Source organism: Hemiscyllium ocellatum, chromosome 10 (assembly GCF_020745735.1).
Source record: "Hemiscyllium ocellatum isolate sHemOce1 chromosome 10, sHemOce1.pat.X.cur, whole genome shotgun sequence".
NCBI classification, from domain to species: domain Eukaryota; kingdom Metazoa; phylum Chordata; class Chondrichthyes; order Orectolobiformes; family Hemiscylliidae; genus Hemiscyllium; species Hemiscyllium ocellatum.
Genome location: NC_083410.1, coordinates 87,867,970 through 87,882,579, shown reverse-complemented (window position 1 = coordinate 87,882,579; position 14,610 = coordinate 87,867,970). Strand labels below are relative to the sequence as shown.

The following is a 14,610-nucleotide window of genomic DNA, read 5'->3' as shown; positions in this document are numbered from 1 at the left end:
TGCCAAGTCTTCATATCATTCTACATCGTTTATAATATTAAAATTTCTTTCCCGAAGTTCAGTGCCAAGAACTGTAAACTGGGCAAGGTTTTGTACAATTGAAGCATAATTTCCTAAATTCCATGAGATAAAAGCCAAATTCGATTGGACCTCTGGATTTTTTGTACCCTTTATAATTTGTGCACACTTTTATAATTTGCTTACATGGGCACTTCAATTTTTGGTGCTTTCATCACTAAGAGACATGGAAGCGGCGGGGGGGGGGGGATAGATGACAAAGAGTGCACGTATGAGTATGTTGAGTGTGAGCGACTGACCGAGAAAGTGCTAAGTATAACAGGTCAATCATCAGTGGGGGTGGTTCCCATTTTGAAATGACAAAAAACACAAGTGGTAATCCATGGTAATGTGACAGTTTACACACGAAAAACAATTATACAATGATACCTTTAACACAATGAAAAAAATTTTAAATCCATAAAATTTATTTGCCTTTAGCACCTGATACAAGAGTTCATCAGTCACTTTAGCTGTGGTATCACCATGAGTATACTACCACAAGAATTATACATGCCAATTTAGGTTTCAGAATCATACCTCTACCACAAACCCTCCTTTTCACCCACATTTCTCTGCATGACCTGATGACAGCTTATACACTAATGGCTTCAATAGCAAGGATTTTCAGCATGATTTTACTTCTGAAAATTACCATGGGCTTTAATTTTGTTCCTTTGGTCATGCAGGCAAGTACTACCACAAATCTAGCCTTCCACTTTCACTGAAACTGTTTTTGAAACCTTTCCATTCCACAATTTGACTGTCAGTCATCTCTAAATTCATACACATTTATGCATGTTATCAATCTGGCATAATAGATACGCTACTTTTTGCCATTTTCTAAAGAACGACTGAAAACTAGTAACTTTGGCATCGAGGTCTTTAGTCTGAGAAATCTTAGTCTTTGCCAAAAGACCAGTCAGTTTAATTCCACAAAGCAAATACCCCAACTGTTTGTTGCTGGGAAAGTTAACTTGGCGCACTTAAGTGCTTAAAGAGACAATGCATTTCTGGTGACAGTATCGATTGTGGCAATTTGAAGACACATTCTGTTACATGCTCAAGACAGTAATCAGTATTTGTTTGCATGGTCCATTTAATCTTGGGCATCTTCCTCAGGGTGAATTGCATCATCTTCTATTCTCACGTCAATTCTTCATTCACATCAAATTCCCTCACTGCAGTACGGTCATTTGGTGAGAGTTAGCAGATATTAAAACTTTTAGTTTGAAACCAACTGCATGCTCATTTTTATTGTATAACTCATTTTTCTGTATTGCTCATGAAGAATCTACTTTACATATTTATATATTAAACCCCAATGGATTTTCACAATACAGCCAGTAACACTTGCTCAATTCCTTGCATTCATCCAAAAGACGTACAAAATGAGGTTGATGACTAATGTGAAGAAAGCATGTTGCGGCTGACAAGGGGGTGGACCAAGGCATATAGAGCACATGCTAAAATCATAATTTTGGGGGCCAGAAAAATGTTTTTTTTATATAAAAACAATACCAGATCAACATACATGCCATGGTCTATGGTCGTTAAATTGGCAGTGTGATCGTAAATATTGATTTCCAAACTTATCCTAAATTCTGTGGAAATGTCATTAAATATGTTGACACCCATCGAAAATAGTGCTGAATATAGTATGCCAATTATAAACCTGTCACGATAATGATCCAGTGAAAAAGCAGCATTTTTGTTGTGAATCATGTCATAAGGAACTAGCACCAGCTGTGATTAGCTACTTTCAGTATTAAATTCTTCAACCTAATATGTGTTCCTTAGGAAACGAATACAACAGCATTGTTCAAAGAACAAGTTTAGAAGAGCCATAAATTGCCAGTGCAGCCTTTGGTGTACTGCTATCAAACAAGACTTCAACAGCAGACACCATTATTGGGCATTGGATGATTTGGATAGAAACGGTGTTCAGAGATATAGGGAAAGGCAGGAGATCAGCACTAGAGAACAGAACCAGTGTATGCACAATGGACTGAATGGCCTTATTCTGGCCTAATTTGGTCATGGTGATTCTTACTTCAGCTCATCAAATCTCGATAGGTTGCAATCAGAATTCTGATCTCTGTATTACAACTTTTACATTCAAGAGATTTACAGGGATGATACCAGGAAAGTCAGGAAATACTGAATCTAGGTTTTTTTCCTCTGACAAAGAAAAGATGGCCTGGTGAATTTCTTTTAAAAACTATGAATTGGCTCAATACTTTTGATGTTTAGAAGTTTTGAGTTGAAAACTAGAGGATAAATATGAGGTAGCAACTAATAAATGTAATCAAGAATTCAGAGAATCTTCTTTATACAGAGAAGGTACAAATGTGGAACTTCCTACCAGATAGATGGTTAAGGCCATTTTCACAGATGCAGAAATTAATATGCTGATGAGAAAGGGTTAAATAAATAGAACAGGATCTAATGTGGATCATAACATTAGCACAAACCTGCTTGGATGAATAATCTGATTTTGTGTGATAAATTTGTTCAATGTAATTCTTTAGAATCATCTTTTCAGTCCCCAGATATACAACCAGAATTGAATTTAATTTCTAAAATGCCAACTGTTCTTCCACTATCCTACTGTTGCTGTGATGCAAACAATATATTACATTCACTGAACATTCAGAACCTTTTGAGCACCTTAAATAGGTAAAAGTAAATTGTTCTTGCAGACTTTAAAATTGTAGCTGTAATTCCACACATCACCAGTGGATGTCTTCTAAGAGTACAGCACTAACATTCCTCTCAATACATTTTTTAAGTAATTGCAATGTCTCTAATGAAACCAGTTACATCCAAGGATTAGCTTGATATTTTTTTTAAAATGTGCTCTACCAGTTTTTTGACCGGCAATAGAAAGGTAAATGATTGCTATACAATTGCATGATTTTCAACTTGATTACTTAGCCTATAAGTTTTTCAGTGCAATCTTCACTGCAAAACAACCTTTGGGTTCAAACATATTGCTTGAATAAAATATCATTAAATATACAGAATTTACAACTCAATCTGGATTATTAATTTGAAATTAACAAGTAGAATGGGGGCAAGTAATTCAAATTAGCAGAAGCCACATGTAGAATTGTTCTGAAGTATAGTTTTCACACAAGCACTTAAAGGCATTGAACAGATTCATGGATAGAACAATTGAGAAGAAAGCTCCAGAATTAGTTAAGAGGTAACTGAGTGTTACAATAGTGGGACAGTTCCTGAAAATTCATTCTTACCAAATGAACCACCATAGGATTTCCTTACCTTGTGATTTTGCATGCAGCTATCAATGATTCAGAGGTACGTGGTGAGTCAAATGAGATTACCATTGCCAATCTCTGCTTTAGGACTTTCCATAGACTTTGGGTTTATAAGAATGTTGCAACTACGAACTTTATTAGCAAACTAATTTTTGTAACAAATTGAGCAGCATTGAATTAGTATGTAGCTTATTGATCTACTCATTTAAGAAAGCATAGGGTTAATCTTTGCAATATTGATTGCTAGAATTATAAGAAATAAAAAGGATTGTTGCAAGAACATAAGCAATAAGTTGGTTGAAGCATTTTACCTTTCACACTTAGATGCCGTACAACATTTGTAGCAACTCTGAAAAAGATGAGAAATTTTCTATTTCCAGCATGATGCAACATGGTTTAACAGAACCCAACAAAAAAGAAGAATTCGGAATATTCTATTTTCATTTGCGTACACTATCCCACTTATAAAAATTACTTAATTATTGAATTGCATAAATAGAAGGTAAGATCACTTGTTGACCAATGTAACAAAAGGTAAGAGTAAAATATTATAGATGCTCAAACTCAAAAAAAAGTGGAAATTCTCAGCAAGTCTGGCATTCTGTGACAAGAGAAATAATAATGTTTCAGATGGATGATGTTTTGACAGAACTTGGAAACATTTGGAGAGTAACAGTTTTAAGCTAACCAAGTAGGGGTGGGAGGTCGTGGCGGAAAGGGAAGAAATATCAAGAAAAGGATCTAATATTGGTTTGAAGGTAGAAAAGACACTACAAAAGGATGGTGGTAAAAAGTAAAAGAAAATGGGAATTTTCTTTTGCATGACAGCTGATTGTGATAAATCTTGCTTTTCACACTTACACCTCCTTTACATACAGTTTTGATCCTTTACTTCATTTGCATTTCCTCTGCCATGTTGCAGACTTCCTTTTGGTCATATCCTTCACTCTATGCCTCTCTCTAATATAGGTGCTAGAATGTGTCTAAGGGATACCTCCTCTGTTAATTTCGCCAATCTTCATGGAGTTGCATTCTTCAATTGCCTGTCGGAGCTTTCTGCTTTAGGTTTCAAGTTACCTTGCTTAAAAAGGTGCGACATCTTCAAGTTAATCCTGAATTCTGTCCAAAGACAGGTCCAACTCAAAGCAATAAATCCTCCAGCACAGGTAAGGCAAGGAAGTAGAACCCACCAACTCCTAAAATGAGATTGAAACTATGTGCTGTTGGTACCATTCTTATCCACACTTGTCATTTCAACCAAATGAGCTACCAATTTCAAGAGAGTCAGGGTCACTGCAGCAACATATACTTTTACATATAAACTGTAGCCTGGAGCTGTGGATAGGGATGGTAGAGGCTCCAATTTCCTTCCATCATATCACTGACTAGAAATTTTGGCATGTTGAAAGGATTAAACAAATTCATACTCAATCTGTTTTGTCATGTTATGTATACACCTTCCTTGGCCAGAGTTTCTGGCTCATAGGCTGGAATGCTATCATTGTGCCATGAGACTTCTATCCTCAGCACTAAAGAATAATTGACATGAAACATTAACTGTTTGTCTCCACACATTTGCCAGAAACTGAAATACTCAGCATGTCCATTCACAATGTAACAAACTTAGTTTAAGCTGGTGTTTCAAGGTCAAACTTAATTATTGGATGAATCGCTTTTCCCACAGATAACAAGTATTATAGCCTCTCAAATCTATTGAATGCATTCTCAGTCTTGTTGTATTGACTGAGACAACACTGCATTAAGATACAAAAAACCTGTATTAAATATCACAATACTTAAAATAGGTTTTTAAAAAGTGATGTGTACAAATCAAATTATTTACAGTTCTTTGCTTTGTTTCTCTCAATCGTTTCCTCATTATAGTTGTCTACACTTCTAATTGGTTTGTAGGGAATAAATCCCTAATCTGCTCCCTCCATTATTTGTAGCAATGAGGCAAAATACACACAGAATTAGCTAATACCCATGAATGCACCTAGCAAAAGGAAGTAATCAATTAACAATAATGTTACTATGTAAATTGGTATTATCAAGTAACTTGTCGAAAACATAGGATGAATTTGACTCCAACAGGTAGGATGACACTATGTTGAGGCGCTGTAGCATAAAGGCACAGGAATGTAGCATTGTGCTTGGGATTCTCAACAATGCAACTTGGAAATTATTATTATTGTGCTGATAACTTCTGAACAACGACTGCATGGTCCAAACGAATAGTCAGTCCTTGTTATCTGGTGAGCCATGGATCCATGTACCCAGACCACATCCATTTTTATCTCAGTGTTTCGTCTTGTCTGCCTCAGTAAACCAATCATGCAGACCTTTGAGATACAACTGCAGATACCACTCCAATGTATTATCTGCTGCAAGTCCACTTCCCAACCCTTCATAGATAATGAAGACTGAGGGAACACCAAACTTTGCCATCTTGAAGGGTAATGGCCACAATTATGAAGAAACACCTCCAAGCTTCCCTCCAAGACAATGTGCAGTATGGTCAAAATTTTGGAACTTGATATCAAAGGGAGGTGGATGGGTGGACCTTCATCACAGGATGACCGCAGCTCAAGCCCACTGCCAGCTTCTGAACATCAAACAGCATTGGCAATAAAATGCTTAGCTTGCCAGAGTCATCTAGATCCTCCAGCCTAAATCTTTGAGCTTTCAAATGAGATCTTGTGCATTTCTTAAGGATTCTAACATTTTTAGGCAAGACAGTATTGCATGTGCAAATTAGTAAAAGTGAAGCACTTTAAACACAATTGTTTACCATTAAACCCATTGTTCTGATGCATGTGAACAGAAAAAACTAAATTAATATCATTTCTACTGTTGCAAAAGTGTACTTTGCCATTTTACAATGTGCTATTTTTATGGTAACCTAACACACTGATGGAATGCAGAAGGTGGAACAGGGAGCATGGAGTTCACAAAATAAGAAATGACAAAGCTGTCAGAGCACTTTTCAGCCAATGACAAGCCATTCATAGTTACTTCTGAAATTGGGATGAAGGGTCCTGACTGAAACATCGGCTCTCCTGATCCTTGGATGCTGCCTGACCTGCTGCACTTTTTCCAGTGCCACGCTTTATCAACTCTCAGTCTACACTTCTATAAATGTGTTAGCTTCAAATATATTTGTCATCTTTGGATAGTGAATTCCAGATGTTTAGCACTGTACTCCTTTCCATTTAAATTGTACAACAGAGACCGGTGGCAGAACATATCCCCTGTAGTTCTAATAGGTCACTTGCAACTTTGAAGCACTCAGCAACTATAACAAACATGTTTATAACAGACTTTTAGAAAATAGCCAAGACTTATGAACATACGTAATTCCTCGATTATGATGGCACTGATATAATTTTTTTAAAAAACTAAAATTACTAATTCATGGGACACAGGCATCGCTGGCTAACTCAGCAATCATTGCCCATTCTTTAATTGCCCTCTAGGTGGTAGAAGAGAGCTGTCTTCTTGATCAACCACAGTCTTTGTGCTGTAGATGCACCCACAGAGTTATTAGAAAGGGACTTCTCGGGTTTTACTCAGCGGTAGTGAAAGAATAGCAATGTAGTCCCAAGTCAGGATGGTGAACTTGCTCAGAGGAGAATTTGCAGGTGGTGCTACCTTGTGTTTCTAGATGATAGAGAGTGCAGGTTTGAAAGGTGCTGTCAAATGCCTTGGTGGGTTGCTGCAGTGAATTTTGCAAATAGTACAGAACTGCCACTGTACATCTGTGGTGGAGGAAGTGAATGTTTCAGGCAGTGGATGGAGTATGAATTAAGTGGGGCCTGGACAGTATCAAGCATTTGGATGTTGTTAATGCTTCACCCATTTGGGCAAGCAAAGAACATTCCAACATACTCCTAATTTGTGCCTCGTTAATGGTGAATGGGCTTCAGGGAGTCAGGAGGGGATTTACTCACTGCAGAATTTCCAGCACAGATGATGTAAGGAAGTCTAATACACTCTAATTCTTTCATATGCAACCTCTATCCGATGATTTTTTTGAATTTCTGAAATGTGCCAGTAAAAATTCCAGCCTCTCATTTTCCGAGATGAGTTTAGAGAGATGGAAAATCTCAAAAAATGTCTTGTTGCCTTTATCTGATTTTACCTAGATTATTAGTTATTTTAATAAGACAACTGCAGACAGCCAGTAATATTTCCATGAAGTGGGATCTTCTTACTTATTCACTTACCCTGTTCCTAGTGAATGGCCCCAGATGTAGACTGAACTCTTACCACTTCTTGCTTTCAACCATTTATAAGTGTAGACAGCATCTGTGGTCATTCCGCTCTCTGACGGGGTTCCTTCAGAGTCTCCCCATCCTGGATTCAAAAGACAAACCACAATCAAAAAATTTAACAAACAGGCACTTAATTCGATTTTGACATGTAAGTCTTGCAAGCTGGGAACAAGGCCTTCCACTTGAAACAGCAATTAACCCAAAGAATGAATTATACTTTGCTAATCACTTTCTAGGATTCAGGTTTGGTTCAAATAGATCAAAGTCCAGATTAGAGTGATGCTGGAAAAGCACAGCAGGTCAGGCAGCATCCAAGGAGCAGGGAAATCGATGTTTCAGGCAAAAGCCCTTCATCAGGAATGAGGCTGACAGCCTCAGGGGTGGAGAGATAAATGGGAGGGGGTGGGGCTGGGGAGAAGGTAACTGAGTGCAATAGGTAGATGGAGGTGGGGGTGAAGGTGATAGGTCGGAAAGGAGGGTGGAGTGGACAGGTAGGAAAGGTCATGAGGACAGTGCTGAGCTGGAAGATTGGAACTGGGGTGAAGTGGGGGGAGGGGAATTGAGGAAACTGATGAAGTCCACATTGATACCATGGGTCCTAAGGCAGAAGATGAGGTGTTTTTCCTCCAGGTGTCTGGTGGTGAGGCAGTGGAGGCGGCCCAGGACCTGCACATCCTCAGAGTTTTGGTGGGGTGGGGGAGGGGGAGGGAGGAAAGAGGTTGGATATGTTTAGTCACGGGGCAGTGGGGTTGATTGGTCCAGGTGTCCCAGAGATGTTCATTCAACCACTCTATGAGAAGGTATCCGATCTCCCCAATGTAGAGGAGACCGCATTGGGAGCAATGGATACAATAAATGATGTGTGGACGTGCAGGTGAAACTCTGATGGATGTGGAAGGCTCTGTTGAGGCCTTGGATTTGGCAGGACGGGGGGGCGCTGCTGTGGGCGCAGGTTTTACAGTTCCTGCAGTGGCACAGGAAGGGGAGGGTGCAGTGGCACAGGAAGGGGAGTGTGTGTTGTTAGGGGACGTGAACATGACCAGGTAGTCACGGAGGGAACGGTCTTTGCGCAAAGCGAATAGGAGTAGGGAGAGAGAAATATATCTCTGGTGGTGGGGTCCATTTAGAGCTGGTGGAAATGTCGGCGGATGATGTGATTTATGCAGAGGTCGATGGGGTGGACGGTAAGAAATGGGGGGCGTTCTGTCCTTGTTGCAGTTGGAGGGGTGGGGTTTGAGGACGGAGGTGCGGGATGTGGATGAGATGCACTGGAGGGCATCTTCAACCACATGGAAGGAGAAGTTGCAGTCTTTAAAGGAAGCTATCTGTTGTATTCTGTGGTGGAACTGGTCCTCCAGGGAGCAGATGCGGTGGAGGTGGAGGGATTGGGGATACAAGAGAGCATTTTTGCAGGAGATAGGGTGGGAGGAGGTGTAATCCAGGTAGCTGTGGGAGTTGGTGGGTTTGTAAAAAAAAATGTCAGCATTGAGTCAGTCATCGTTGGAGATCCAAATAGATCAAGTCAGTATTCTTGAAGTGTGGATAATATCTCCACAATAAAGCATACACAGGTTTTACAATTAAAACAGACAAAATGTCAGTTAGATATGAACAATATGAAACATCTACAAGATATTCAGTAGTTCAACTGTATCACTTTAGTAGGATATGGACTTTGACTCAATATTAATAAATCAAAATGAATATGTTTATACATACTTAGCACACCATTACTGGTTAGTTTTTTTTTGATCAACAACTGCTATTCCCTAATGTAGAAGTATTTTAATCGTATGATACTGCAAACAGGATTTCTGCCTGCTTAGTAAAACTAGTACCATAAATAAAATTAAAACAGCCAATGCTGCAAAGTATACCAATGACACATGCTGTGAAAAATGACGCTTACTTTTAAACTTGTATATTTGTTGGCTACTTTGAACTAGTGTCTACAAGAATATATGTTGCAAATGGTATAACCATTATTCCACATACTTCCCCAACCTTCAAATACATATATTATACTGGTACTTAAATTTGTAAGTAAGTGGTTTAGGTTAAGAGAAATCTGAGCCAAAGCTGAGAGAAGTCAGGAGGGTGTCTTACCTACGCCACAGCATACCATCAGTTAGGCATACGTAAAACTTTTTTTTTGTTTATTTAACTTATTTTTCTAATCAACCTGTTCAGTGGCGTTATTACACATCTATGAAGCAGGTGGGACTTGAACAAAACCATCCCGATGCAGGGGCAGGTACACTATCACTGTATTACAACAGGGCCCACTCTAGATTCAACTACATCAATGTCATATCAAACTCTGGCAAATGGGATTAATTCAGTTTAGGCATAGACGAGTTGGGCCAAAATGCCTGTTTCTATGCTGTATGACTTTGACTCGATATGTTTAAAGGAGTGCAATGCTCTAGTACACGCTCCACAGGAGCATGATCAGACAAAGAAATGGCACTGAACCAAAGGAAATGTTGGGATGGACGGCTGAAAGCTTGGTCAAAGAGGCTGGTTTTGGGGTAGCAGCACCAAAGGAAAATAGAGGGCGACGGTGAAGTAGCAAGATTTACCAAGAGAGTGAATCCTTAAGGTCAAGGGAGCAGAAAGTACATCAATGATCACGTGAAGAAAGCAGAGGATGGCGCAAAAAAACCAGAGTTGGAGGAACACCGATTTCTTAGTGGAATGTAAGACTGGAGAAAGTTACAGAAGGAGGGAGGGGGAGGTCAGATAGAGGTTTGAAAGCGAGAATAAGCACTGTTAACCAGAAGTATTTATGGACAGGGCATTAATGTAACTCAGTGAACACAGTTAATTAGAGAGTGGACCACAATATCAACATCCATCCCAATGACACTATCAAAAATTAAGGGATGCCAATATACATTACCCTCTATTTTGCTAGTGATCATTGCCTCCAAATCCATCTTGATACATTTGATTATTACTAAACTAAAAACCATTTAATGCATCGCGCACCTTTTACCGTTGAGAATAATTGCAAATAACCTTTAGGATTGTTTCAAGAATTACTGGTTTTCACATCATATTGGAAGGAACATGGAGCCAGGTTGCCTATCACGAACAGTGGGAATTAAGAGCAGCCCTGTTAAATGGAGTCAGTACTGGGTCTTTTGAAGAGCCCATTAGTCACACTTCTTTCCTCTTGCCCAATTTCTCTTTTATTCTATCTCACACACTTTCTTCAGTTTCCTTTGAAAAGCTTCTATTGTATCAATTACCACTACCTCATTATATAGTGGAAACCCTAACCAATCATTGATAGAAAAACCTGAGACAATTATCTTGAATCTGCCCCCTCCAGTTATCAGCATCTCAGCCATTGGCAGTTTCGCTCCATTTACTCTCTTCTTCGCCTGTTTCGCTCCGAGGAAAACAACTGTCTCTCTGGACAATTCAATTTGTTAGTATCAATGATTCTGGTGAGTCAATTCTATATTTCTTCCAAATAACTCATAGCTTTCCTAACATGTAGTCCTCAGAATTGGATGCAATAATCCATGTGGGGTGAAGCATTTTACATTTTCTAAAAAAAAGGTACAGCATAGCTCTCTGGCCTTTGTACTCCATGCCACACTTCAGAAAGCCAATGCATTTTATTAACTTTGTTTATCAGTTCTTTGCCTATACAGATCTGTGCCCAAAATCATCCCAGATCTCACTATTCTTGCATCCTCTTAACAATACTGTAACCACTGACACCTGGCATTGCTTGCAACTGTGCATGCACACAAATCTGGAAAACATACGTGCAAAGAATTCCAGAAACATGTATGACGTGTCAGGCAACATAAAAAGATGATGTTGTAAACAAATAAACTGAACTTGCACAGAAGGTAAGCTTACAATTGAAACAGAGTTCAATACAGGCATTAGTTATTGCACCTATTTAAATCAGTGCTGTATGCATATTGGCAATGAATCTCTTTAAATATGCAAGCATCAGTTTGGACAAACAGGCATGTGAAAATTATGAGGCAGTGCACATGCCTGTGGCATCAATACACATGGCCAAAATTGAAGCATTAACAACTGGTCATCAATCCATTGACTTATCAGCCAACTGTTGCCAGCCAAATCATATTATGCACAAACTCCCTGGTTCCAGCTTATCTACAGTGAAAAATCCACCTGTAGATGAACAAACAAGTGCTGGCTATTTGTTTATTTTTTAAAAAGCAGCAATCCCCTCCACAATCTATGGATTTTTATAACAGTCCTTTTCCAATTTCAGTCCACAATCAAAATAAATGAAAATATGAAGACAGTTTTTACACTGCTACCTTTTTAGTAAGATCAGGAAGGCTCAAATAATATTCATGATCAGAAGAATCTGCACCCATTTACATCCAGAGCATGAGAAAACATTCATAACTACAATCATTGCTTGAAATACTTCAACTATTTCATGAGCAAATAAAAAAGTGATTCCGACTAGACATTTCATCTGATGGGGGAAGCAAACGTTGAGCTTGGGCACACATTCTGGGAGCACTAAGTGGCAAGATGGGGAAAGAGATTACAACTACTGAAGAGAAATACAACACATGGGAAAGAAACCTTTGCTTACTGACACACTGGGTAAAGGATTGTCTGATAGTGGGAAATGCAAAGTTTGCTGTCAAGTTGTAACTCTACAATGAAGACAAGAGGCCATCTAGGAAAACAATGTGGCACACAAAGGATGAATGTCTCCCTGGATCACAGCATCATAGAAACAGACACTTTGGTCCAACTTGCCCATGCTGACCAAATATCCTAAATTGATCTAGTCCCATCTGCCAGCATTTGGCCCATATCCCTTCTATTCATATACCCATCCAGATGCCTTTTAAAATGTTGGAATTGTACCAGCCTCCACCACTTCCTCTGGCAGCTCATTCCATACATGCACTATCCTCTGTGAAGGTTGCCCCTTAGGTGCCTTTTAAATTTCTCCTTAGACTTATGCCCTCTAGTTTTGGATTCTTCTATCCTGGGGAAAAGACCTTGGCTATTCACCCTATCGATGTATCATGCACCACAAACCTCAGCCCTCCAGGGCTGCAGGGAAAATTGCCCCAGCCCAATTCAGCCTCTACTATAGCTCAAAACCTCCAACCTTGGCAACATCCTTAAAGCTTTTCTGAACCCTTTCAATGTTCTTTCCTATAACAGAGACACCAGAACTGAATGCCATATTCCAAACATTGGTTACCCAATGTCCTGTACAGCCAAAGCATAACCTCCCAATTCCTACACTCAATGCACTGACCCACAAAGGCAAGTGTATCAAACACTCCCTCACTATCCTGTCAACCTGCAACTCCACTTTCAAGTACGAACCTGCACTCCAAGGTCTCTTTGTTCAGCAACACTCCCTAGGACCTTACCATTAAGCGTATAAGTCCTGCTAAGGTGTGCTTTCCCAAAATGCAGCACCTCGCATTTATCTAAATTAAACTCCATTTGCCACTTTGCAGCCCATTGGCTCATCTGATCAAGGTCCTGTTGTAATCAGAGATAACCTTCTTTGCTGTCTAGTACACCTCCAATTTTGGGGTCGTACTAACTATACCTCTTAAACTCACATCCAAATCATTTATATAAATTACAAAAAGTAGTGGACCCAGCACTGATCCTTGTGGCACTCCACTGGTCACAGGCCTCCAGTCTGGAAAACAACCCTCCACCACCGCCCTCTGTCTTCTACTTTTGAGCCAGTTCTGTACCCAAATGGCAAGTTCTCCCTGTATTCCGTGAGATCTAACCTTGCTAACCAATCTCCCATGGGGAACCTTGGACACCTTACTGAAGTCCACATAGATGACGTCTACTGTTCTACCCTCACCAATCCACTTTGTTACTTCTTCAAAAAACTCAATTAAGTTTGAGAGACATGATTTCCCATGCACAAAGCCATGTTGACTATCCCTAATCAGTCCTTGTCTTTCAAAATACATATATATCCTGTTCCTCAGGATTCCCTCCAACAACTTGCCCACCACCAACATCAGGCTCAATGGTCAATAGTTCCCTGGCTTGTCCTTACCACCTTTCTTAAACAGTGGCACATTAGCCTCCAAAGGCACCATGATAACCTCCAGTCTTCCAGCAACTCGCCTGTGACTATCAATGATACAAATATCTCAGCAAGAGGCCCAGCAATCACCTCTCTAACTTCCCACAGAGTTCTCGGGTACACCTGATCACGTCCTGGGGATTTATCCATCTTTACCCATTTCAAGACATCTAGCACTTCCTCCTCTGTAATATGGACATTTTGCAAATGTCATCATCTGTTTCCCTACATTCTATATCATCCATGTCCTTTTCCACAGTCAATCCTGATGCAAAACACTCATTTAGTGTCTCCCCCATCTCCTGCAGCTCCTCACAAAGGTTGCCTTGCTGATCTTTGAGGAGCTCTATTCTTTCCCAGTTACCCTTTTGTCCTTAAATGTATTAGTAAAAAACCCTTTGGATTCTCCTTAATTATACTTGCCAAAGCTTTCTCATGTCCCCTTTTTGCCCTCCTGATTTCCCTCTTAAGTATACTACTACTATCTCTATACTCTAAGGATTCACTCAATTGATCCTGTCTGTACCTGACATATGCTTCCTTCTTTTTCTGAACCAAAACCTCAATTTCTCTAGTCATCCAGCATTCTCTAGAAATACCAGCCTTTCCTTTCACAAGAATATACTGTCGCTGGACTCTCATTCTCTCATTTTCTGAAGACTTCCCATTTTCTAGCTGTCCCTTTATCTGCTAACATCTGCCCCCAATCAGCTTTTGAAAGTACTTGCTTAATACTGTTAAAATTAGCCTTTCTCCAATTTAGAAATTCAACTTTTAGATCTGGTCTATCCTTTTCCATCACTATTTTCAAACTAATAGAATTATGGTCGCTGGCCTCAAAGTGCTCCCCACTGACACCTCAGTCAACTGTCTTGCCTTATTTGCCAAGAGTAGGCCAAGTTTT

General features: G+C 39.5%; 1 protein-coding gene across 1 annotated transcript in view; it reads right to left on the bottom strand.

The window, feature by feature from the left end:
• The window catches only part of abhd12 (abhydrolase domain containing 12, lysophospholipase), a 151,974-nt gene that overhangs the window by 37,196 nt on the left and 100,168 nt on the right, over positions 1-14,610 (bottom strand). The window contains exons 8-9 of the mRNA XM_060831719.1: positions 7,565-7,694; positions 3,650-3,687 (exon numbers count right to left, since the gene is read on the bottom strand). Coding sequence (XP_060687702.1) covers positions 3,650-3,687; positions 7,565-7,694 — 168 coding nt within the window. The remainder of the gene's footprint in view (positions 1-3,649; positions 3,688-7,564; positions 7,695-14,610) is intronic.